Raw genomic sequence first — 27,647 nt, 5'->3', positions numbered from 1 at the left:
CCTATACATGATTTAGCACTCAAAAGCTTCACAGATATTTAATCATTCATCGCTGCATCGCTTGTATCCTGGCCATCTCGCCGACTGAAAACATAAGCAGTGTAAACGAAACTAGGATTAATAATAATTTTTTGGGATTAGATAATGTAAATATAAGTCGTTAAACCCGCCACCACCCGAGTTAATAAGGTTTGTCACAAACAGAACATGCAATTTGAGCACGACTTTTCGTCAGTGATTACAACTAGCATCATCAGGCGACAGCCAGATTTGTGGAGAAATTCTCCTGTTTCATTCTTAAAGAGGGGTAGAAACTGGAAATAGTCACATACCGTACCAGGCTTTGCTCCAGCTCTTTTCAGATGGGAAGTAGGAGTGGGGGCAATACTGCTGTTGTGTGGAGGGCCACGATAACAGTGATTCACGAACGAGTGAACTTGGGTAGGGGTCTATCGGGACATGTGGTGGTACACGGTCCACCTCAGAACCGGCCGACCTTGTTACTGCGACATATTTTTAGAAAACATTTTAACATTTTGATGTTTTATTTCATGAACATGTAGGTCTTAAATTGATCAATTATGGGCACTACAGCATACAGCCAAGAGCCAACAACGGTGTTCATTTAGTCACCTGTCAGAATTCAAAGCTCAGTTCAGCTGTCGGTCATTTGTGTGGATGTTAATGTGCGATGGCATTTAAAGGATTTGTTAGTTACATCAACATTAAAGGACCTTTTTAGACTGTCTTCTTGGTTCTTTCGGTAAAGTCACGTAGAAGGGAAGTAATAAAATAATAAAACATAATAAAATTATTCTCACGACGTTTCGACCACAATGGCTGCTTGCGTTGTGGCCGAAACGTCGTGAGAATAATTTTATTATGTTTTATTTTTTTTATTTTATTACTTCCCTTCTACGTGACTTTACCGAAAGAACCAAGAAGATGAATCCCTGCAGTCACGAAAGCTTTAAATCAAAACTTTTTTGACTGTTTAAACTGACAAAACAGGCAGGGCGTCAGAAGTAACTTTAATCCGTATTTCAGTCATGGCAAGAGGCGATTGAAATTTAAAACAGCAGCAGCTTTGGGCACGCTGAAAGCAACGGTGAAAAAGGTCCAACTGGAAAAATTCACAAACAGTAGAAATGCACCACGAGCAATACAGTACAAAAAAAATTACAACATGCAAATCCGATTACGTGTTCGTTTATTTGCAAGATTATGCGTCAATACACGTTTACACAAAGCGGTGAAACGTATTGCGAGACATTTATCAAGTCCGCGTTTAAAATAATATTGTAAACGGCTACTCCAAATGACGTGAGATGTGATGATATGCATCATTGTATGCATTAATTTGGCAATGGCTACGTCTCCATAAAAATGTTATTTAGCTTATCGATTTACACAATCCACAAGGTTTTAAATTAAATCTCTACAAATCAAACGCCCACTAATGCAACTCCAATTTGTGGAACATGTAAACAATGGGCACTGCCAAATGAAGATATTAAATTAAGTCATGGTGTTGTTTTATGCAGCTTTATACTCTTTACAACTACCAGTTTGAAGGCAATGTAAAGCTTCAGATTTTCTCCCAAAATTGTTTACAAAAACTGCCTGCTGCAAAGTTGTCCAAGGCTTGCACACAAGTTGCATTCTAATCTGTCCACAAAATCTTGTTTCTGTTGATATTAATAACTTTATATTTTCATAAGCAACATTTTCGCACGCATTACCAATGTTTAATAATACATGCAAGTGCAACGGATGCACTCCAAATGCGTATTGCTTACTTTAATGGAGACATAACCAACATATCTACTTCGCATTGAAATCAATATGACCACCATTAGCCACCAAACAGCAAGCCAAGAATACACATGACAAACCATTTATGCATATTTAATTTCCCTCTATATAGTTTGTGCACTGTTGCAAAAGTCAATCTTATACAGGGTGACAGACAAAAACATTTTTTTCAGATTACTCACATTTTGAGCAAAACATTAGTGCTATATAGTAACTTATCAACAATAACCAGTTACACATTTGAAATGTGAGTGTAGAACGATCTTGTGGCATGTGGAAGCTCTAGGAGATGAGGCGTGTGTGGAGCTGTTGCAGTTGGCTGGGAAGCAGAGTAAGCTTGTGAATTCTGCCCTGACCAGGAGGGCATGGGATGGTCACCTTGCCAAGGTATACTGCATCTCCCTGCATCTCCGCATTTGCCTGTAAACAGGGATACAGTATACATGCTCACTTTAATTAGACGAAATAATAAAATAGGCAATTAAATGTACGCATCAAGCAATAGAATATTTTCACAATATACAATAAAATGGCATAATAAATGTGCATTAGGTTATTTCTTGCCTCACCATCAAAAGATATGTAGCATACGTGCATCTAAAGCTAAATTGAAATCTATAACAAAAAATACAGGTAACCCAGCAAATAATGCATCAACATCCTTTGATTGATCGACGACTGGATGAAAGCCTCCCAAAGCTGTCACCTTGCCTCGATCTCACGATGCAGCAATCCATCTACCTCCTCCTCCATCTTCGTGGTAGCCAACCTCCCGACAATGTTCTTTCTTTTGGCTGCCACTCCATCATTAGCTTCAACCACAGAGTCTTTCCCATCTAATGGTGTGGGCCCTGCCCAATCCAGATTTTCTGAGCAGTCAATATGATGTCTCAAACTTAAATCATTCATAGGTGGTAAACAGTTTATACATATTTAAGCCTTACCTTGGAGAAGGCTGGAGAGGGGAAAGTGGTGAGGTCAGATTTAATCTGTGCACCAGGGTGCTGGGAAATGACCATCCGCCGTACCTCATCCTGCATGCAATCGGGCAAAAAGTAGTCAACATTTTAAGTGAAATGGTAATGAACTAAATAGCCTTAAGCCACATACAAAGTGTTACTTTACATGCATCTAAATGTTAAGGTTAATAATAACATACATTGTGAAATAAAATGTTATGAATGGTGACCAGAACAAAATCTACTATATCAATCAATTCAGCAACCAAACTTGAGTTCCATTAAAATAGTAACCAAGATGTACATACCTTCAGTCTTTCCACATTGTCACTCATCTGCTTCAGCCGGGCTGTCTGCTCTAGCAACTGATTAGCTGGACTTGCTTTATCCACCGGTGGGATGATACCTTCTCAGCATAAGAACACAACATATGACAAGCCATTTGAATGTAACTGCTATATAAAAATAACGTTTTTTAAACAAGTGATTTTTTTTACATTCCAATGTTGTGGTAAGAAAGAGGTAGTGTAGCAGTCGTTTGTGCACTATGCTTTAAAGCTCATGGCTAACATCAATAGCATCAGTTTTGAGTGATGTTTCAACCAGTCTGCTCCCAAATCTATGCCCCTATTACCAAGGTGGGCTGAAGAGGGCAGTAAACTATGGTCAAACCCCATGACCGAACAGCACGGAGAGATTGTCAACCATTAGTGGAAGGGAAATTATAAAATAATACAAATAAAACATAATAAGATAAAGAATTTCATCTTCTTTCGGTAAAGTCACGTAGAAGGGAAATAATAAAAATAAAACATAATAAGATAAATAATTTTATCATATTATGTGTTTTTTATAATACAAATAAAACATAACAAGATATAAAAAAAAGTATAATTTTTTAAAATTATTTCTTTTATTATTTCCCTTCTATGTGACTTTACCGAAAGAACCAAGAACATTAGTAGATTGACAATGAACTGTAAATTGTAATTGTTAAATAATGCACATCTGAATGAGTGATGGTATGAAAAGGCACACCTGGCTTTCGGTGTGAAATGTCCACCACACGAGCAGTGACACACATGTGCTGCAGTGACTCGAGCAGCTGGTTTGTCTTCCTGTTGAGGGCCAGTGTCGGGTCAGCGACCATACCTTCCTCCCCAGCCTGGGAGGGAACTGTTATCTTCGGGATGCGCAAGGGAGGCAGTGATGCCAGGTCCGATTTCATCTTCTCAGCCTTAGGACAACAATTAAAATGCACAGAAGTTAAAAGGTATCATTCTCATTATATTCTTAGAATGCATGTTAAAAAATATTAGTCTCTAGCCCATACGTTGGCTATGGTGCGATAAAATAAAACAATATTTCCATGAAAAGTGTGCAATTCCATTTGTGGATCTTGGATAAAAAGTACATTGCATTGTACCTTAAGGCGATTGTTTTCATTCTTTAGGTGTTTGAGTGCCATTTTAAGGGCCTCAATTTGATGCAGAAGGAGAGGAGAATCCTTGACTTGCACAGGCCCTGAACCACCTCCCATACCTTGTGTTGGGGAAGCACCTACACACAATCGACATAAGCAAATAAGTTAGTAGTTTGTAAAAAATATTTCCCTCTTGTTTTTCTTCTGTAGAGCTTTGAGTATATAGTATGATATGTATAATGCAGGAGTATCATGCATGATTTTTATGGCCTTACAAAAAAATCAGGACTCATACTTTGCAATGCAATTTGCACAATATTTTGACAGGCATAATTGTGCAAATGATTACACAGCACACATAGCTGCAGTCATTGAGAGAAAATATCAATAGGCGAATTAAACCTGAATATGACAGGAATAACAACCAAATAAAAAATACATTCTAAAAATGATTGCCTTGACCATTCACAAGTAAGGATAGTCTATATACTCTACCTTCATCCTCATCATCTGAGGGGCAAATAAAGGTGATGGGAAAGGCAGATGTAAAATGAATGTGATTATAATGGAGACATTTGACAGCACACAAAAAAATTGGTAAAGCAAAATGTCACTGAAATCCATGGTATAAATTAGTGGAAATGCTGGGCTCAAAAGTTGAAAAAAAATTGTTGAAGCTGTTAGCACAATAAAATCAGGTCAAATTAGTGAATCAGATTTTTTTCAATCATCAAAATAATCTTTCAACTTTGTAATTCATGAGATATTTTATTTCTCTCAATATTTCTCCTGTATTTTTTCCCAATTAGCCTCCAACAATTCACTTTCCTATTGCCCAAACAATGGTGAGAACATACTACACCGAGGGAGACACAAGCAGCATTATATACCTGTGGCTATGCCAGTAACAATAGAGGCGATCCCTGATGTCTGAGCACCACGCAGTCCCTCCACGGAGCGCCGAGGCATGTTGGCGAGCCTCTGTTTCAGCTCCACCTTTTCGGATTCCAGCTGGTCAATGTCAGCTTGCAGGGCATCCATTGTTTCCTCAAACTCCCTGAACAAAAATGTAAGAAAAAAATCCATCTCACAGCAACATTGCTTTTGACTGCATCTTAGAAATGTACCATCTGCATATATTATTGTGTATTAACATAAAAACACCATATTACTAGATTGCACAACAGCAAACAAAGTGAATCAGAGTTTATGATAGATCTATAGCCATACTTTTCTTTTTTCTTAAGGAGAGCAGTGATATCGTCCAGTTTGGTCTGGATCTTCTCGACCCTCTCATCAGCATCCTTCGACGCACTGTCCAGCTTCTTCTCCAAAAGACTCAGGCGCACATTGGCTTCACTCAGTTCCTCTCCCTGTTGGTAGGTAGGCACACTTGTGTTAAATCACAGTCACGCTTCCTTAAACAATTTACATTTGTACATATGTAGAACTTCTTTTACACTATACGTAGCCAACCTTGCTAATGTTTGGGCTCTTAAACATGTTACATTATAATCACATTTACAAATCAACCTCATATTACCTTGATCTTTAGGGATTTCTTCAGCTCTTTGATGACAGTTTCCCTGTCCTCAAGTTTAAGGCCCAGGCCTTCGGCATCCATTATCTCTGCCTTAAGGGCAACAGCTCTGAGTTCCACAGGATTTGCAGGCTGAACAATGGAGGAATATGCAAACAAAGATTAGATTATACAAAAAAACTAAAAAAGCTATGCTATTAATTAAATGAAATGCAAGTTCTCTACCTTGTTCTGATGTTTTTCAGCATCGTACTCTCCCTCCTGCATGGCTGTGGCCAGCTTGTTCATGGTGACAATCACCACGTTACAGGACTGACGTATGCACTCATATGGACTCAAGTTCTGCCCTGCATATATCTGCAACAGACGTAATTGATTAAATAATACGTTATTTTAAGATATAAAAAATATTCAGTATTCACCATGCTACTCTTTATAGTGTTCCTGCTTTCTGTGAAGAGGGCTGTGGGCAAACCTGCTCTGAAGCCTTGAAGGCCAGCTCTTCCAGCCTGGCTGAATTTAAGCCCTCATTCTCTGTGAGTGGAGCAATCATCTGTGCAGAAACAGCTGCAATCTCCTGTAGCGAAGCCACCACCCAGCTCAGGTGCTTACGACAATCCAGCAATCCCTCGGCGACCTGAGATGATAAAACTCAAATTCAAACTTGTGCAAAGAGACGTAAAACAGCCTTTTTTCTACACTTTCCAACTAAGGTTGTAAACATTCATAGATTATCTGTCTGTAACATGGGGTCACAATATCTCTCATGAAGATGATCCAATGCAAATACACATTTTAGTTAAAATTAGTATTTGCATTAAAATTTGTGATGCTATTAGAAACTTATACTGTAAAAAATTAGCAAATGACACAAAACTTGCCGGTAAAAAGAAAAATCAGCCAAGACAATGACATCATATCATGAGCACGCTCAACTCTCCATTAAAGTTAATGTTGTTATTTTGCAACATCACATGTCAAATACAATGGGATGAACAATTCGTAAAATACAATACTTACAAGTATAAACACATGTTTGGAAAGCATTAGAGAATCTATGCATATGCTCGACATTTATTGTTTGCAAAGAATTTAGTAGCGCGATCGAGGGACGTACCTGTGTTCCATAAGAGAGTGCAGTTGGGATTCCTGGGGCATCTGTCCCTGGCATGCGGCGGCGGACCTTCTTACAGAATTGCCGCACATCACTGGTGGAGGTCTCCAGGTCTTTCAGAAGCAATGCAAATGTACTTCCTTCTTGGCCAGTCTGTTGGTGTAATGAACAAGTGTCAATAGGTTCTCAACTCAGTGCATTATGACCAATAGTATGTAATATGTTAAACATGTAGAAAAGTCCTTTCTGGAAAAATGTTGTCATGCCCACCTGCAAGAATGACCTTAACCTGCCCACCTCCACTGCCATGCAGTCCAGGGCACTCTGTGACACCTGAGCACAAAATACAGAATAAGTCTCGAATCCAGTTTCTTTAAAACATTTTTTTTTAAAACGTCTGTGAATTAACATTATATAATGCAGGTCATTTACATTCAATACAACTTTTTTTCCCCTTAAAAATTTCAGAATCTAAAAAAATAAGCTGGTTAATATTTACCCTAATGTGGTCGGCAAGCTGAATCGTACAATCCTCTGCTTTCTCAGAAAGATGAATGCTGTACAGATGCTAATACAAAAAAAACATGTCATTAAGCATATTAAATAATATACATCACAGCCAAATAAACATATTCAACATATTATTATCCAAAAGGAATAAAGATTAAATGACAAATAAAACGACAAAGAATACCATCCAATCTGTTTATAAATACAACTGAAAGTCATTAAGCATATTAAATAATATACATCACAGCCAAATAAACATTTTCAACATATTATTATCCAAAAGGAATGAAGATTAAATGACAAATAAAACGACAAAGAATCCAATCCAATCAGTTTCTAAATACAAATGAAAGTCATAAAAACAAGCCTTGTTTAGGGCACCAAAGCTAATGCTTACTTGGTAGTATTTGATCGCCTTGGTGAGAGGCTCCACATTAACAGTTTCATCCAGACGATCATTACGCAGCAGCTCAATGAGGAAGTCAAGCGAGCGCTCGTGCACACTCATCTCCGGGTACAGGCTTCCGACCTTCACGTATGTCTCCACGCTGCACTGGCTCAATGCCCTGTCATAGAGGAAATAGCGAACAATCATTTTTCGATTTAAAGCTTTCGTGACTGCAGGGATTCATCTTCTTGGTTCTTTCGGTAAAGTCACGTAGAAGGGAAGTAATAAAATAATAAAAATTATTTTTATGGTTCTTTCGGTAAAGTCACGTAGAAGGGAAGTAATAAAATAAGAAAAATAATTTTTATTATTTAATAATTTTTATTATTTTATTACTTCCCTTCTACGTGACTTTACCGAAAGAACCAAGAAGATGAACACAATCATGTGAAACGGAGGACCGTTAACGCTGCTCATGTTGCTGCTGTGTGCAGTGTAAAGTTGAGGTAGACAGCCAACGACAGTTAAAACAAGTACGTTTCGTATTTGTGCAGGATGGTCTGCAGAAGGCTGAGCGAGTAGACGAGACCACCCGTAAAGCTCAGCTGCTCGCCCTGTGCCCCACGCAGATTTGCAGACTTCATCGCCTCTTCATTCAGCTCGTACTTCTCTTGCGCTTGCTTACTGATCAACTCGGCCTGCACGCATGACAGATATACGTCAGAGACGTTTCACAAGACCATTGGTAGTTTTCTATGCATATATTCATATCCATAAACAACATGTAGCATCCCGGTGTCTGTACAAATGTTGTTACTTTGCAGATGAGCCTGGGAACAAGTAGCAGCACGAGCAGGCAGTCGTGGTCCCCGCCACGACGCAGGAAGGAGTCTGGCATGAATGACGTCATGAGGGACACGTGCCGGTTGGCCTGCTGCACCTCCATCTTTCTCAGGTCCATGTCGATGGCCTGATAAAGCAATTGAGAGCAGGTATGAGTTGTGTGTATAGATATGTTTGTAAAATCACAACCCGTATGTCAAGTATTGCCTTTCTGCAGATTGGACACAGAGGGATCTGTTTTATGAGAAATAGTACCGTGGCAGAATATGGTAATGTTTTGACTAGATTACCTTCCAAAGGTGGCAATAATTTTGGAAACAGACTACGATGGAATAGCCTATATTCATCGAATACATTATCAGTTACATAATCTCCACACATTTTTGTGGCATTATTTGACAATGTTTAGAAACGTTAAGGTTGGATTTGAGCAATCAAGTTGCCTAGTGTGGCACTTTTATACCAAGGTAATTTATTCGTGGATAAAATAAGTGCTAATTAATAAATACATCAGCATACAGTTTACATGTATACGTTTAAAAATTTACCTTAGCATGAGCTTTGGTCTCTGCAAACTTGATTTTGAAATCAAACATCTCTGGAGGGGGAGCCGTCTGCTCTCTCTCCGCAGATGCTTCCTGTTGACTCATCAACTCGCGGTTCACGTCCTAGAGACACAGAAACACATCTGCTCATGGAGAAAAGCATCCATTTGATATTTGAGAAAAGGTTAAGTTCATAGACAAATATTATTCAGACAGTATACAGAGTATTGCAGAAAGAAAAGGACAACTTTGTGAAACAAATGTTTTTTATTCAAATGAGAAAAATTATATACGTATGTTAAAGCCTTAGCAGGGTAAGTAATATTCATAAGGTGGTAAGGAGGCTTATATGTAGGTTGGCATGTGCTGAGAAGAGATAATGAAGATGCAATTCTGTGCAGGGCAAGAGACAGAGGGTGAGTTGGAAGGATGCAGTGCCCTGAGATGACGACAGTGGATGTGACGAGAGAAGAGGCGCAAGATTGAAGCAATGAGAAAACTAATTCTGAGCAGCTGACCCCATACAATATTAGGCCTTTTGACTCAGAAGCTGTTTCCAATGTTTTTAAATGTCTTGCATATAGAATAGCTATTAGCTTGGTTTGAATGACTACAGCTACGACAGAGAAGACTTTGGCTGGGCTGTACCTCCAAGTGCGCGGTAAGCTGCCTGTACTTCTGCATGGTTTGCTGATAGTCTGCCACCATCTCTTGCGCTGCATCCACACGCTTCTCTGCCTCCCGCACACGAGCATTTGCCATATCGAGCTGCTCCCGCAGTTCCAGTTCTGTTTCCCGGCAATTTTCCTGCAGCTCGTCGTTCATGTCGTTGATGGCCTCCTGCAGAGATGCATTTTACAAAGGCATGGAAAGCAAAGAAAATTTAGCACAGTGCACAAAAGGCACAGCACCACAGCAAATATAATGTACCTGCTTACATACTTAAGGGCATTTGTGTGTACCATTTGTGTGTATCCATTTGTGCTGATGCAAGACCGATTGAAACCCTCTAATGAGCACAACATAAAAATGAAATCATGAAGCATTTAATCTTTTCCATTTATCAGCGTTTTAACACAAAGTGCTTTACGAACCAAATCGTTAACATTTTCCATCAGCTCTCGGACTTTCTCCTCCAGATTCAGGTTTCGCTCCGTCAGGGTTTCCACCATGTCTTCAGCCCCGAGAGCTGCATCAACCTAAACACAAAAGCCAAACATTTTACATTCATGTGGGTCCATGCATGCGCCACAATTACCAGCATAATCCCGAGAGGATTTGCGGATATGTAGAGAGTGCAGCCACCTGCTCCTTCAGCTCATCAATGATGCCCTCTGCCTGCTGCAGCTCAGCCTGCAGCTTCTCTTTCTGTGCACGCAGAGTGTCCAGCTCCGAGTTCTTCTTCTCCATATGCTTCTGCTGTTTTAGGTACTCCTGCTTCTCTGATGTAGAGAGGTCACGCATCCTGCCAAGCACAGAAGCAGTTGGTTATGTGCACATGAAGCTCTGAAAATGTTCCACAAGCTAGCGCGCCTTCGTCAGCTACTGAAGCTATGACGAACATTTAAGTGTTAAAGTATAGTTCATAAACAGCATAATTTCTAAGTCAAGTGAATACAAATTTGACCTCGAAAATATTTCAATCAATATATGCCGCACATGATAAATGCATACAAGATCAAACAGAATGCATGAACAAATGCATATCATTAAATATTGAATATCAATATAAAAATTAACCATGGCTTTGCAATACAGATGTATGTTGAACTTATTTCGCACCGCACGTAGTCAACTCACTTTTTCATACAACTAATCCATATACAAACATACCAATAAACACATACATGACACACAATTTGCAAATAAAAATGTTACAGATGAAATTTTACTGAAATTTTCTTTTGTTTTACACACGGCATATATCTAAAGCTCAATTACCTGACCAGGGCCTCTTTAAGCCTGGCATTTTGCTCTTCCAGTTGTTTAACATGATAACTTGAAGCTGCCCCATCACTTCCTGAACATGAATAGCACATAGAAAGACATGTTTGAGTCATAAAGCTAGGTTATATGCTATATCTCCAATTTTTTTACATATGAAATACACAATGGATATTTAACACTGAACCAAAAAAAACACTTAAAAGTAGATTTGTTTCAATCTTTAAAGAATAATAGATTTTTATAACCTCGTTTGCACATGTTAAGTGTAAAATAGACGAACATAAAAGCACGATATAGAATTACGTTAATGCACAAACAATTCTAGGAGGATGAGCTATGGCACAAACAATTCTAGGAGGATGACCTATGGCATGTTAACGCTTAAGAAGTATGCTTGTAAAAAATGACACAATAACAGCAATAAGCTAAACAAAATAAAACCAAGCACTTAAAAGGTCTCAAATATTTCTCTATTTTTAAAGCACGAGCCGCAGGGTTAGTGCTTTTTTAGAACTATACACGTTCCAATAAAAAAATTTTGTAATGGTATAAGCAGTTTTCATTGGTATTTGAACAAATATTTCATTAACTGCTGACAAAATTAAATATTAAACATAATTATTTACATATTAGTTTCATATTAAAATAATACAAACATGTGAATTGGTGCACTTAAGGCCAGACTTATTTTGGCAAATCTTCTTAATCATTACTATTTGTGAAAATATACTCAGTCTTCACCAACTATAATGGGCCAAATGGTCAAGCTCTGAATATTGCTAAACAATTGTAGTGCTATACACATTGTAGGGCTATAATCACTGTCTTCGGGGCCTGTATGAGACCGATAAACACAGGAGTACAGTGTTTACAGTCTCCCTTAGAGTGTTGTACAGAAAGACCACGGAACCTTTCTCCTCAATCTCGTGCTTGAGGATCTCCAGGTCCATGCTGAGCTCCTCAACCTTCTCCTTGAGGTTCTCCACTTCCTGCTGTAGGGATTCAGACTTCTCTTCGGCCATCTCCTTGTCGAGCGTGGCCATTTCTATTGCGTCCGACACATCGGCCATCTCCTCCATGTACCGCTCCTTTGCCTCAATCACCTCCTTGGCCTCCTACTCGCATACAAATACCAGATGCAGTTAATTTGCACATGCGCACTCCTCTTCTCAACCCACTGCTAGATGAGGGTATCGCCACGCTGTGGTGATCATGGGTGTTATTTTAATCTCCCTCACCATGGTTGTTGGGTCAGTGGGGATTGGTGAATTTTTGGAGCATAAAAGCACATCACAACAAAGGATATTGTTGCAGTGCCATCTGCTGCCCACATCTGTAGCACAGCCTCACAGCTGCCGATGACAGCCGATGGTATTAAAACGTCTGTGCATGATCCAGTTTCAACTCTACTTAGCAACCCTGATTTGATGAGATTGGACACATTCTCGTTTGTATGGTCATAAACAGTTATTTACTTACCTAAAAGCAATATTAGTTTTCAATTACACACTTTACATTTATTTTTGTTTAAACCTAACATTTCCAACACTGTATTTTTTTTTTAACAAGTCAATACGAACATAGACATTTATATATGCTTCTATAGTAAATATGACACAGGCTATAAATAAATAAAACACTGGAACGATCTTTATCCTCCAATATGGATGTGGGTAAAGTAAAAAGAACATTGTGTACCATATTTAAACAACCCACGATTTGTGATGGTAATGAACACAACATTAATGCCTCTTGCTCACCCGCTTCGCTTCCTTTAGCTGCTTCTGTAGATCAGCCTGCTGGTCTTGCATTCTGCTCTTCCACTCCTGCAGCTGTTCCATCTGAATTTTATATTTCTCCAGCTCCTTGAGCTTTGCCTTGTCCTCATTGCGCTTTACCTTCAGCGTCTCAAGCTTCTCATCCAGGTCCTTCACCTGTAGCCGCAGACTCTCCTCCTCCTAAATAATATATGACGGTAATATGCATTCCGTTTCATGTATGCAAACAATTTTAACATCATCCGTCGATCACTATCACGTACAGACCTGTATTAAAATATATGTTTTATATATTAAGTTTACCATACTTCTGTCAAACTCAATGTTGATTTAGATCACAACAAAAGAACAAATAAAGTTGGGTCTACATTTATAGGAAGAACAGTATTTTCTTCTGGCATAAGGAGAATGACAAACGTGTATGATGCACCGAGAAAATCTATTTTGCATGACAAGTATTAATCCTTCAGTACCTTGCTAGGGGACAGGACGTGGGAGGCGACCGGCATGTTGAGTGGCGTGGTTGGCACAGGTACGACGGGGGCAGCAAGTGGAGTCTGTGCCGGGGTGCTGGGCTCACTGCTGCTCATCTCTCCACCCGATGCAGAGGCGGACGCCGAAGGCGTTGCTGAGGCTGCCCCGCTTGCCGAGGAGGCTGACATTCCCGAGATACGGCTCGGCTGCAGTTGAGGGAGCATAAAAGCTTGACATTAATCTAAGCTCACAGCAGTCTCTTCCTCTTATTCAATACAGACTTGAAAATGTTTGCATTGTGGATTAAGTCCCCAAGCAAAGTAACCATTACATCTACTGTGAGACAATATTTGATAAGAGGCAGATTTTGTGGTTTAGTAATTATGGGTAATTCTCCTGAAGGTTACTAAGAGGTGGCACAATCGTGAATATGACCAGATGTATAAGGTTCCTGTAATATAGATGAATACGTTAGAAAAATGTACTTATGTGATAGTGTTTCTGCAATAGCTGAATTCAAATCAGGAAAGGGCAATGATTGTGTGACACTCAAAGCCATAATTTTTGTTAATATATAGGAATGCATTGTCAATTGGAGTCAGTAACACGATGCAGTGGAGTAAATTGAAATACGTGTCTGTACAATGTATTCAGCATGAGTATTGTGTTAATAAAATATTGATAATTGCTGGCCTAGCAGGAGTGCTTTTGCCGCTTGTTGATGTTTATTACTGCAGCCATGGTTATTACTGCAGGTATATTAACCATTAAAATACGTGGTGTCCGCTTCTTGTGACATCATTTGCAAGGGTAGGCCATTGTGTGCCGGCGTCATGGTCCAAAGTTGATAAATGACCTGCAACTTACTCAATAGTAATATATACCACAATCATTGAGCCCTATTGAAAAATAATCATGAGACTCGGTGAGGCTTCACTGGGTACACACACATAATAATGCCTTTGAGAATTTTACAAATGTGTACATTTCCTCATCATCCTTACATGTCATGGAAATAAGGAAATGAGTGTAGATGATTATAATGGTAGGTAATACTTATCAAAGTTAATAACTACATAAACAATATGCATTTGTCAGTGTCACGCACTCAAATATAAATGGCCTTGAGTTAGAACAAGTGGATATAATGTAATGCATGGAGAAACCAAGCTGAATTCAAACATGAAGGGAAGCAGTGGTTCAGCACTTACCGCATCTGCCTGAAGCGGCAAAGAGCCATAAAGAAAAGAGAAAACATAGGTCGCGAAAAGATGTACAACTCAGTATGAAATACAGCAAATCAGTGAACTTCTCCCAGTATGCCAGTACGTTACTAATATTCGTGTTAATGTGCAGTAAAGACATTGTAGACATTATGCCAAAATAAAAACGAATATATTAATTTGGAGCCGTTTATAATTTGCAATTAAGTGTATGTGCACAAAAGATAATAAAGTTAAAATTATTATTCAATCTTGAATAAATGCAAACACTGCAATGTAATATACCCCATTGAACGAAGGTGTCAATATTGTTCCAAAATTAGATACTTAATGTTTCAATATTTTAAACGTATATGTTACACAAAATGAGGCCTTTGCCTACTTTCATCACATCAGTATTTATCAGCCTATTGTACCCGCTGTGACATTGAATCATAAACATGGACACCGACAAAGAAAATAGAACGGAAGCTGCAAAGTGCACAATTGATCATGGAAAGGTCGGTGCTTGGAATTACACTGAGACAAAGGAGGAACACATGGATAAGAGAGAAAACAAACACAAATTATAGACATCATATCAACTGTTAAGAAAAGTGGGCTTGGGCAAAACACATCGCTGATCGTCAAGACCGACGATGAGTTAGCAGACAAAGGGAGGGTACACGCGCGCGAGAGTATGACCATCACAGAGGTGGAACAATAAAAGCAGCTTGTGTGCAGGAGCTAGTTGGCTTGATGAATACATCAGGAGACCGTGAAAGATAGCGATTACTTGGGCAAGCCTTCATCTCGAAGTGGCTGATGTTGATGAGTAATGGTCACCAATAAATGTGGCAACTAGCAGTGGAATGAGAAGAGCACGGTGGAGACAAGTGATCTGCACTGTAACACCCGATATACATTGCCAGTGTTTTCCATGTGCGCAGGTTGGCTATTCAAATCAATTATTTGAAAAACCAAATCAGTCAAATATGTAAATACTCGACAAGTGACATCGAATAATCACTAAACATCAGTTGTACTAATATTGCATGTAGAACATTGTTTGGTTTATGTTGCTTTAAAAAAAAATAACTATATCATGAACCTTTGTGAGGAACAGCACAATGCTAAGTGGTATAACAGATTTATTGTTCTAAAAAACCCGATTTTTTTCTCTGAAACGATAGATCAATAATAAGCGTGAAAGCTTATGTTACCACAACGCATAAGGTAAGTGAATAATTTATTACAATCAAGAGTAGCCAGTGGAAATGTGACAATGGTTACTCCCCAGTATGAGCAATCATACTTTTAGCTTAATTGAAATGATTATATATGTCATGTCTTTCATAGACTTAATACTTTATTAAATTTGTTATAAATAATTAGGAAACCTTTTAAGCAGCATTTATTTTACAGGCCTTTGTCAATCCTCTGCTGGATGAAGACCTTGCCACACCATGTTGGTCAATGGTACTGTTTGACTGTTTGACCATACTGCACCACACGGTTCACTGCAGGTTGGTAAAGGGGTCAACCCAGGATCGGTTCTGATGTCACTCGCCACCGATGTTTGCAGCGGATGGAAATCAAACTTAGTTTTCCAGTTTCATAGCGCAGCGTGTTAACCATTGTGCCACCATTCCATCCCACCGATTACTCAGGATTATACAGAATGTTACATCTTTTAAAGAAGGAAGAAATTGCAAAGAAACATAAAATAAGTACATGTATTTTGTGAAGAACATAAGGTATATGACATGAGTGAAGAACAAACTAAATGCAAAAAAACCCCCCACAATGTTCAGTACACAAGCATCATAAAAAAAACTGTCACGTATAGTCATATATCGATATTTGAACTCGATGCGTTCCTGAAGCTTTGTTCGTATATTCGATATTTTATAACATTAGTACTATGATAATGCGTTCCCAGCCTTCTTAACTTACCATTTCATACTATGAACACTTAATAACTTATCATTCGTATTATAAACAAAGACAACTTAATATATTTTATAGTGTACAGCATTAAAATAAAAAAACGGACATAAATCAAAGAAACATTGCGATGCACAACACTCAATCCATATCTTATTACATATTGTTATTTATATAGTACCGTAGATTGTTAAATGTATTCATTTTAGTGCATTTATTTATTAACTTATTTTTTTGCTGTTTAAAGTAATTCTAATAAATGCAAACTTAGCTTTACCAAAACTTTGTTTATCGAATATACGCGTATTATATGCAAATTCGTTTCAATTATATCCATTTAAACAAACAAAAATGTGTATATCTGCTCAGTAGTATTCATAGTGAATTGGCACAATACCCCTATTGCCTTTTGAAGACCACTTTCTTCATACTCCTTGAACAATGATATGTTTAGAATACAGGTTCACATTCGTACCGTATCAAAACGTGTTGTGAATTAAAATGCACGCATGCATGCATGTAAAACGGACGTGAAAAGTGAACAAAGAGGAGAAAGTAAAGTCAGAAAGTATGGGGATGAGTCCTCAGCGCTTAAACGTCATTGAACACATGAGGTAACACATTCTCGCTTGGCATATGGTGCATCAGAAGTATGGCTTATGTGACAAGAGATAATGAATCGTATACGATGACAGTGAACCTCTGAGAGACGCAATGGACAATAGCCAGTGCAAATCATTAATTGTAAGAAATATACAGACACATGTCCAAAATCAATTCAAGGAAAATCTGAAATCTATAAGCAATACGTTTTCTTCTACAGTTACTGCTCATCATATGTGAAGGGGAAATGCTTCCTCAAAACAAAACCAATATATTCATAATCAACATTTTTGGGTTTAGATCGCGTTATTTATAAATGTGTCGTAACCCTCCACCACCCGACACGGCCAATCAGCAAAAAAGTGTCACGTTGACAAAAGACAAATAGTTCACTGCTTTAGCCCACCGGTGTGTTGAAGCGTGAAACCACAACATCTACAATTTAAATACGACGTTTCGCTGGTAATTGCATCCAGCATCATCGGGCAATTCGCCAGAATGGTGACACTTTTTTACTGATTGGCCGTGTCGGGTGGTGGAGGGTTACGACACATTTATAAATAACGCGATCTAAACCCAAAAACGTTGATTATGAATAACATTGGTCGCGAAAGCCTACGTGTTAAAAACCAATATAACCAAAAGTATGGCCTGACATCCGTGGCATTTCCGTGGCGGCACCAGCACTTATTTTACAACGCCAAAGGGATATTGTTGGTATAAGTAATCATACGCTCACCTTGGGCCGCCTTGTGACCTGCTTAGCAGGCAAGCAGCATGCAAAGACATCATCAGAAACGTTATAACATACAAGGATATCAGTTGTAGTGACAACGCTGATCATAAAATAAAAAAACTATAAGTACTCACAGATAACGTACACTTGTAAGACAAGGCATACATTCATGATTACCAATCAGCTGTTCGACACCAAACTGCCGATAAAAAATACTAATTATATATTCATCAAGAACTTCAAATGTGCTACCATCTCAATGAACTCTCCTAGTATAAACTTTGAAACTTCTGGTTCATTTTTACACCGTACAATTTCTCTTGCTGCGTTTCACAAACTCGAAGAATTGGCGCATTACAGGTACATACCATGTAGGAAATGAATGCTATTATACATTATACAATACTTGCAGGCAGATGCATTGCATTACTTACAATAAACTATAACACTTGCAAACACATACAAGTGTATGTAAATGTGCTAATGACTTTCTTTTTTTTAACTAAGCACAGCAGAGGTTAATGGCCTCTAATTATAATTATCGAGGTTTTCGCAATAGCTATGGAAACCTATTTGCCAACACCTAATTTAGATGTGAACCACGCCAATTTAATCCACAGAGACACAGACATGTAAGGCAGTGTTTTATGAACAAAGTATTTAGTAAATAAAAATGTTCTACTATTTTGACGACTAACAACACAATCTTTGAAATGCTATACCCCAGCTATGAAAAACCGAATACTTTAGCAATTTCGTTTTACAAATGCTTTTTAGGTCTTAGAAATGTCAAAAATAAGAACATAGCAACAAAACTAATGGAAAGCACATTTGCTCTTGTAAACACTAAAATGCCTTAATTTGCAATTACACTGTAATTATGTGCTGCAGGGTTTTAAAATAATCAGATAAGCACGACAACAAAAACACTCATGAGAGGAAAGGCTTTCATGCACGATGCAAACAGTGAATAGAACCCATCAATACCTTTCTCCCTGTAGCAGCCTGCTTCATTGTCTTTTGTGAAGGAGACAGAATGGTTAAGAAAGATATATTTTAAAAAATAAACAGAAAGCTCTCCCTAGCACAGACTTGCTCCAGAGACAATATTTTTTTAAATTTCGATCTGTCGTTCACTTTCTTGCACCAGCTCTAAAAATCAGCTAGAAGCTTGGTGTGTGTGCCTGGAGAAACAAGGGTCCGTCTATTTATGCTGCTGCTGCTGCTGCAAAGGGTCACCACATACGCTCTCTGAATAAGGCCCCCTGAGGGGGTCCGGCTACAGCTAAGACCGAGGAACACTTAGCACTCACTCGCTGCTCCCGAGACGTTATACAATAGGCAGGGAACAACATTATGCTAAAAAGCATTAGTCCACTGACATTGGGTTGGCTTCACATGACGTCAGTATTTTTTAAAACGCCTATCAGAAAACGTCGTCAGAAAAGGCTTTTTTGTTGTTAAAGCTACACTTGACACACGCAATGCCCATCAGCTCATAATAGCCAACACATCGTTGGCAGTATTTGATTTCGACAAAGAAAACGTTGCACTGTGCTAAAATCTCCCTTTCTACAGACGTGCCCGTTCTTGTGCAGCATACAGTCTATCCCAGATTCGTAGTCACTGCGCTGCCATTTTAATTCCATCCCACTGCCTAGCCAGGTTTCCATGAGAACGATCATCATAATCCATTTGAGGTTCCTCTTAAACCACCCGAAGCAATTTACAGCATTTGCCAATGGCAGTAATGTTACAAATCTAAACAGATTTTCAGAATAGGTTTACACTATTTTTTGCAATCATTAGATTTTTATGAGCGGTGTTACGACCAATATCACGCTGCACAGCTCAACAGCTGCGCGCTTAAGAGACAACAACACAATTAGGACCACGCTGAGCAGCGCACATGCTATGGTTTGAAAAAATATATATCACGGAGACAATAAAAGCCCATTCAATGCACATTACAAAGCATTGTGCAGTGTGCTGTAACGATAATACAGAAAAGGCAAGTACTGTACGATGAAGAGGAATGCAGGGAGGTGGAAATGTGGCAATTATATTGAGGCAAACTAAGCAGTTTTAAGGATGAGTCAAAAGCGCAGCCTGTGCATAATAAACCTATCTCTGCTGACATGCCATTACCGCATGTATGGTACTTGCTGATTAAAACAATAATTCAAGAAATGTTTTTTAAAGTCTATGAATTTTATGCATAATTTTTATTTTTTTATTCTTTATAGCAATTTTACTTTTTTAAATCCCAAATTAAAATTTCCGTTATGATTAATTATGATGTAACATTTAACCATTATTTGCAAAGTGGCAAAAACAAATGGCCGCAAACATTTTTCGTGTTTCAATATATTCTGTTTGCAGCTACAACTTTCCAATAATCAGTGCTTTTGAAAAAAAACAATTTTGTTGCATAGTTTTCCAGCAAGGAAAGAGAAATATACATTTATGTGATGATTTAAAACTGCTTATACAGCATTGAGAAGTAAAAGTGTTCTCACGTAATTCTTCAATATTATTCACTCCAACAGCACATACACACTACTACTGTTGCACAATTCAAACTGACCTTTATTTCTGTGAGAAACGTGTTAAAGAAAGTGAATTTCAGTTGCTAAGCATAACTTGAAAATCTCATCATTGGTTTGACTCCTTACATTTGATGTAAAACAAATTGAAATATTTAATGCAATCCACATCTAATCAAAAATTAGATACAAGGGTTACACTTGAACGAAGGTGGGAACAGAAGCAGTGGTGGTAGTAACAGCCTGTCAGCAGAGGTAGTGGTGTAAAAAATGATTTGGCAATGAATCTCTTAAAAAACAAACATTTATCAGGAGTAAATAAAAGTGCAGCACGAGATATATAAGTGCATTACAACGATTTAGGAAAACCACCTTTTTGGGTTTTGCTGCCCTCTTGAAGTCAAATAGTATACGAAAGCAAAGGGTTAGAAAAATTGACAAATTTGAATAAAAGATCCCTGGCAAAAAATGTTACAGTTAATGTACACATGCTATTTTAAATATTGAATACATCACTTCACTACTCACTTTCGTCTTATTATATGAAGTAAAACTGCCCAATTAATTGTACTGAAATGCATACAAAATATTCCGTTTTCCAAAGGCAAGCATCTCCTTTCATTGCAGATATGCTGAGATACAGCAGTTGCACACGTACACCACCAAGCGAACACTAATGGTACTGCAAAAAACGTAACATTCGTCAAGAGCGCTGCCTTAAAAGGAACATACTGCATATAATTGGTGGCGATTTAGGCAATGATGGCTCTTCATCATCGCACAAAGAGAGGCCAAAATTTAGTGAATAATAGTTGGAGACTGCACTATACCCCAAAGGAACTGATGAGAATTTTTAAAATATTAAATAATAAAAATAAAACATAATAAAATTATTCTCACGACGTTTCGGCCACAACACAAGCAGCCGTCCTCAGGTGAAAACCAGGTCTGTCGAGGCGACTCTGTCGCCTCGACGGACCTGTGACCTGTGGCCGAAACGTCGTGAGAATAATTTTATTATGTTTTATTTTTATTATTTTATTACTTCCCTTCTACGTGACTTTACCGAAAGAACCAAGAAGATGAATCCCTGCAGTCACGAAAGCTTTAAATCGAAATTTAAAAATATAATCAAGGCCCATGGTGTCTCGTGCAGTCTACAACTAGTATGCACTACCCCGCTGGTGTCTCCATGTGCTATGAAGAAGGGCAATTGTCAAAAACGTTACCTGCTATACATTTTTCTGTTGAAGGCAGTGTTATTAACGAATGTGTTGTTTGTTATCTGTGCTTGCGCACCACTGCCAACGCAGGATCACCAAATTATTTACTAATAGTACTCCAGCCTTATGAATGGTGAAAAAGGATCAGAAAATAAGAAGTTTCCAATGCGCGCAAATCCCTCCAGTGACAAAACAGCTGTATTGTTTACACAAAGTTTGTTGAACTTACCTGTAAAAGAAAAGCAACAATCCAACCTTTCTCCAAAACGAATTGGAAGAATGTTCACTGAACATGCATGCGTGCATTGTATTGTATTTGAATATTCACCTGGATAATACGTTGAGATGAAACATCTCGTTTGCAAATGTGTCCAGGGTGTACAGTGGACACATTCATAGCAAAAGAGTTTGGTTTCGTGAGTGTTTACTAAACCAGCTGGTCGGTCATAGACAATGGCCTGATACATGCGAACAAGAGTAATATGTTTTTGAAAGTTGTCTTGTTAAACGTTCATCGGTTATTAGTAAAATGCATAAAGTGCTCAGGAATCAATAAAATAATGAAGTGCAATAAATCCCTTTATTAGATTGGTGAAAAAGGAAATGAAAAACACAAACGTGTTGAGTACTTGACACTTCGAAAGTAACAGCAGTGTACTATTAAAATAAAGAAAAACAATCAAAAACATCTCATTAGAAATGGATGATAGATGTGTTTATTCGAATATTAAAAGTCACTCACCAATTTACTTGATTTTGGTGTTTCAGAGACTTCTGCAAAACAATATACACAACACTCAACTAAAACACTGCATTATAAGCTGACATCTTTTGGAAAACTGTAACTTTTAAAACTTTCTGGATATACTTATAAATTTAAATAAACCCGTTTTTATTTGTTTAAAGGAAAAGTTATATGTGCATTTTTTTTAATGGTCAATAAAAAAAATCTCCAAACCAATTATCCTGAAAAGCAGGTGGTTTGTTTCATGCAAATAAAATAACTTGTTTAAAAACCACAAGGATGATCTAGTCACGATTATCCACATCTTACACATCTGCAAACAACCATATTCTGCAGTTCCCTTACCTTTCTTTGGGATTTTAGCAGGAGCAACTGGTTCAGGGGTTTCTGGGGAAGAAGTGTCTCCTCCATCCTCAACCAGTTGAATCTTGAAGAAAATACAGAATGTTTGTCAATCCACAAAAATATTTCCATCGACCACCACATGTAAACATACCACGATGATTGCATACTTATATTTGGAGGCTTTAAAAGCATATTTGTACAATGATTAATGAACAATCTAACAATTTCCAAGCTTAAGAGCTAATCGTTGACTTGTGGAACACTACATGCAGTGCAGGTGTTATAAATTGTACAATTCCTGTGGAGCAATCAAAGTTGGGAAAGAGTTTGCTTTTTGTTTGCTACTTATCTCGAATACACTGCACATTGGACAACTTAACCACAAACCCACAGTTCTGCACCCTGCATCAATGCGACTGTAAAGTACAAATATTCCATAAAATGTGCATTGCATTAAGCTTTGTAATACCAATGGAAAGCATACAACATAACCTTCACGCTCCACATTAGACATAGTACTCATTTATTATATACAAATAAAAAAATGAATTCATAAAATAAACAACAAAGCAGTCCATTGTGAAATGTTGCTCATCACATGAAAAGTGTGTGACAGGCAACACAGAAGCCTTTATAAGGCAACTCAAACCATCTCCCCTGTTGCAAAAATGCCTGAACTACACCAGCATCTAAACATTTTAGTACGGTGAAAACGAAGGAAACTTAACCTGCGACTGTCGCACGAAGATGCCGTGGTTGTCCTCGCAGGTGAAGTAACGCTTGCCCTGAACCGTGCCGTCATTCTTGCCTTTAGCCTCGTCCAGGATGACACCAACCCATTTGCCCGTGGCAAACATGGTGGCCCCCACATATGCCACGGTCCCAATCTGGCCCTTTCCGATCACTTCCACACGCGAGCCCACCTTCAGTGGCTTCCCTTCTGATGTCATCTTGCTAAGAGGGGTAGACTGCATACAAAACACTGCAATTAGACACCGTGTTTTCAAATGCTAATATTAAATTAACTGATGATGGTTATTTAACTGATGATGGTTATATAGTTCATGTGCAGGAATTAGTTGGATCGTAACGACACTGGACCGTGAGGGATGGTGATGGCATGGGGAGGTCTTTATCCAGCAGTGGATAGACAATGACTGATGATGAAGATGGAATGAACTACTGTATGCTGTGTTCATTGAATATGATTTGTAGATGAAGTCATATGAGCAGTATGTCACGTTAAAATCCACATTTTTAAATGTCAGTTTCTACAAATGGATTCAAGAAAAATAAAAAGTAAATCTACTACTTAGGCTTCAGATTCCAAAGCATTTACAAAGCTGCAGTGAAATGGACATTTCTTCGTGATTTAAACACGTAAAACCATTTTATTCTAAATTGCCTTTTGGATGATTACATATGTATGATATTCACCGTTTGTATAACGTACAATTTGCAAGCATCATCACAAATGTAATGCAATTACCCTACAGGACTACATTTGAATACAGGTGCGAGCACAGCTGAAAGTACTGTGCCTTTATTACACAGTATAAATGTATCCATAGTTTAAAACACAGCAACAACTTAACACTTACAAACCTCCACAAGAACATGTTTTAAGCACTTACCTTGGAGTACACGTGCTTCCTAGCACTGGATGAAGTACTGACCCGAGACATTGCTTATTCTACGACTGATTGATCGGATAAATAAGTGGCACAAAATGCTAGCGAACAGTAGTAACCTTGGACGCGTTCCTTACAAGTCCAAAACTATGAGGCTATTCCCAATCTCGCGAACTGTCAAATGGATGGTGCTGTGTAGTACTGCAGTCTCAGCAGAAAGAAGCTTGTGGCTAAAGCTAGCATTGCTATTTGGCGCTTGAGCCAGGGGGATGTCTCTGTACAGACGCTGGAAACCGACACATATATTACATAGAAGTGATTATTAGGTTCCTGATTTTCATGGTCTGAAAGGTCAGTGTTGCCGCCTAGTGGTGGCGGGAGGCAATGGGGGTGACGTGTGCGCAAAAAATGCACCTATGGCACGGCGTACCCCACTCCCACGTCACGTAGGTGGATTACGCATACGGTTCCTGTCTTGATTCTACGTATAATCTACAATCCAGAATGTAACTGAAGGCACATCTACATCGACGGAGCAATGAAATCAGCTGGTGTGCAAGTGCTAGGTAGACTTATGCATCGCAGGATTGCAGGCCTTTATCCAGCAGTGGATTGATCATGGATGATGAATGGAACAAATTGCCGAACCTACCTATGTTTAATGCACACTGGATGCATGCATAATACACCTTACCCACAATGGATTAAGATGCAAACAAATACTCAAGTTTTTTCATACAACCACAGAGAGAGAATGTTAATGTATATATCGACCATAGTATACCGAATTAATAAATTTAAGAAAGAGTTTGCACACGTCATATGACGGAATCTCATACTTGCACGGACTGGCATAATTATGTAGATTAACGTAGAATCACACATTATATGCAATCAAATCCTTAAACGCACGTGGAATAAAGAAAGTAAAACGTTAAGTATACATTGCATTAGTTGTACAGTAATTATACTTTGGTTTGAGGGTTGAAAACACTTCTGAGTAATGCGACATTAAATGTAGATATAAACAAACCTCAAAGCGTATTTAGAATATACACACGTTAAGAATATAGTACCTGTGATGGAATACTGCATGCATTGTATTGTTGAATTGGCGTTTAAATAACAAAAACTGCAATGTGGTTAAACAAGAATACTAAATACTGCACTGTAAGGAGCATTGCCACTGCTATAAATAATACAATCGGAATTACACGTCTAAAAGCAGCCACGACATGCGATTATGAACAGTGGTTACAAATAACAATTCAAAGAAACAAAAAGAGCAATACAGCGCATTAAATGTATATACAATCAACGGTTCCGTATAGGCGAGTAACTGCCTTAGATATGTCAGCTGAGGCATTTGAGGCCCTGCCATTCCAATCACTCATCTCTTACACTTAAGCCAAGTGTGGAGAGGAAAATGTACAACACGACACAATCCCGAGCATGACAACGCAACAAATATAACAAAAATACACATTTAAAACGCTACCTTTAATTCATGCGCAAACACACTCACCCTCTCACGTTACACGCAGGCCGCGTCAGTAACGGCGCGCTGGGGATAGAAACCCCGCGGCGACCGGCGTCGTTCGCCGGGTAGAGAATCTAGGCAAGGACGGTCGACGCCCACAGACCGCCTCGGCCAACACCGAGCCGGCAACGTAAACACCGTCGGCGGCGATCGCGGTCGCCGCGTTCTCTCGCGTGTCTCAAAGAGCCTCGACGCTTTTCGACTTTAAGCGCATTAAACATAAACGCGCGAAACTCACCTCGCGTAGACGGCGCGACGTGAGCAAGTGGGTTCGTGCGGCGCGCGTCTGCAGGCCGCGGTTGGAGCAGCTCTCTCACCGGCGCCGTTTGGCCGGAAGGGGGCGAGGGAGGGGGGGGGGCGAGGGAGGGGGGGGGGCGAGGGAGGGGGGGGGGCGAGGGAGGGGGGGGGGCGAGGGAGGGGGGGGGGGGCGAGGGAGGGGGGGGGGGCGAGGGAGGGGGGGGGGCGAGGGAGGGGGGGGGGCGAGGGAGGGGGGGGGGGCGAGGGAGGGGGGGGGGGGCGAGGGAGGGGGGGGGGGGGCGAGGGAGGGGGGGGGGGGGCGAGGGAGGGGGGGGCGAGGGAGGGGGGGGGCGAGGGAGGGGGGGGGGCGAGGGAGGGGGGGGGCGAGGGAGGGGGGGGGGCGAGGGAGGGGGGGGGCGAGGGGGGGGGGCGAGGGAGGGGGGGGGGGCGAGGGAGGGGGGGCGAGGGAGGGGGGGGCGAGGGAGAGGCGGGGCGAGGGAGGGGGGGGGTCGAGGGAGGGGGGGGGCGAGGGAGGGGGGGGGGCGAGGGAGGGGGGGGGCGAGGGAGGGGGGGGGGCGAGGGAGGGGGGGGGGCGAGGGAGGGGGAGGGGCGAGGGAGGGGGGGCGAGGGAGGGGGGGCGAGGGAGGGGGGGCGAGGGAGGGAGGGGGGGCGAGGGAGGGGGTGGCGAGGGAGGGGGTGGCGAGGAGGAGGGAGCGAGGGAGGGAGGGGGAGCGAGGGAGGGAGGGGGCGCGAGGGAGGGGGGGGGCGAGGGAGGGAGGGGGGCGAGGGAGGGAGGGAGGGGGGCGAGGGAGGGAGGGAGGGGGGCGAGGGAGGGAGGGAGGGGGGCGAGGGAGGGAGGGGGGCAGCGAGGAAGGGGGGGGGGCGATGTTTTTCGTATCCTGGTCAGAGGTCAACTTAAAGCCACGTTCATCGTTGGCGGTGGATAAAATTGTTACTATTTTGTGTGAAGTCAACGGTTGGTAGTGCTGTGGATGAATTGGTCCCCCCGCCACAGTATTACTGGGCTCAGCAGACTTACTGGGTAACATGATGATGTGTTGAGTGGGGAGGATAATTTACTTTCATAATATAGTTTTTTGGGGTTAGATCGCGTAAATGTATAAATGTGTCGTTTAATCCGCCACCAACCGACACAGCCAACTAGTAAGGGTTGTCCTGTAAACAGAACGTGGCCAATTTGTCACTAGTATAGCAACACCGATAATTGGTTCTTTACCCTTCTATCTGGCAACAAAACTGACACCTTTTTGCAAGGAGTCATGTTTGCATAGACCACAATACCTGCAGTTATAAATACAAACAAAAGACATAACTCTGATAATGTGCACTGTCTTTTGTTTGTATTTATGACTGCAGGTATTGTGGTCTATGCAAACATGACTCCTTGCAAAAAGGTGTCAGTTTTGTTGCCAGATAGAAGGGTAAAGAACCAATTATCATATTTTTACTGGCAAATGAGGTCCCCATAGTATAGCAACACCGTTGTGTTGGAGAGCCAAGCCACAACATTTACAATCTGAGTACGACGTTTCGCC

At 40.1% G+C, this 27,647-nt stretch overlaps 1 protein-coding gene across 7 annotated transcripts; it reads right to left on the bottom strand.

The window, feature by feature from the left end:
* Positions 1–1,193: 1,193 nt before the first annotated feature.
* On the bottom strand, positions 1,194–26,211 carry DCTN1 (dynactin subunit 1). 7 transcript variants are annotated; one of them, XM_061553029.1, is made up of 31 exons: positions 26,093–26,211; positions 23,412–23,651; positions 22,684–22,765; positions 22,336–22,367; positions 20,743–20,763; positions 18,812–18,841; positions 17,828–17,848; positions 13,336–13,542; positions 12,845–13,042; positions 11,995–12,199; positions 11,079–11,157; positions 10,443–10,602; positions 10,232–10,336; positions 9,786–9,977; positions 9,141–9,260; positions 8,567–8,719; positions 8,287–8,447; positions 7,759–7,927; positions 7,351–7,419; positions 7,122–7,184; positions 6,855–7,004; positions 6,213–6,374; positions 5,963–6,094; positions 5,741–5,869; positions 5,428–5,570; positions 5,088–5,254; positions 4,201–4,334; positions 3,813–4,011; positions 3,083–3,180; positions 2,760–2,849; positions 1,194–2,235 (listed from the first exon to the last, which is right to left on the bottom strand). In XM_061553029.1, exons 2-31 carry the CDS (start codon positions 23,631–23,633, stop codon positions 2,098–2,100), a joined length of 3,831 nt encoding a protein of 1,276 aa, XP_061409013.1. In that variant the 5' UTR covers positions 23,634–23,651; positions 26,093–26,211; the 3' UTR covers positions 1,194–2,097. The 7 variants fall into 7 exon arrangements, with proteins under 7 accessions (XP_061409013.1, XP_061409007.1, XP_061409008.1 ...); XM_061553023.1 differs by lacking the exon at positions 26,093–26,211 and adding an exon at positions 24,318–24,334; XM_061553024.1 differs by lacking the exon at positions 26,093–26,211 and adding an exon at positions 24,318–24,334 and having other exon boundaries at positions 17,828–17,845.
* Positions 26,212–27,647: the final 1,436 nt, after the last annotated feature.

This window comes from Lethenteron reissneri, chromosome 17 (assembly GCF_015708825.2).
Source record: "Lethenteron reissneri isolate LAM-NWPU_2019-01 chromosome 17, ASM1570882v1, whole genome shotgun sequence".
Taxonomy (NCBI): Eukaryota; Metazoa; Chordata; class Hyperoartia; order Petromyzontiformes; family Petromyzontidae; genus Lethenteron; species Lethenteron reissneri.
This window is presented reverse-complemented; position numbering and strand designations above follow the sequence as displayed.

Bases quoted from the DNA above. Each gene is read 5' to 3' on its own strand.
- DCTN1 (XM_061553029.1), bottom strand. From the start codon at position 23,633: ATGACATCAGAAGGGAAGCCACTGAAGGTGGGCTCGCGTGTGGAAGTG. The intron at 20,764-22,335 runs GTGAGTGACTTT...TTTGACTTCAAG, and splicing joins CACCAAAATCAAGTAAATTG to AGGGCAGCAAAACCCAAAAA. The intron at 10,337-10,442 runs GTGGCTGCACTC...TTTTGTGTTTAG, and splicing joins TTGATGAGCTGAAGGAGCAG to GTTGATGCAGCTCTCGGGGC.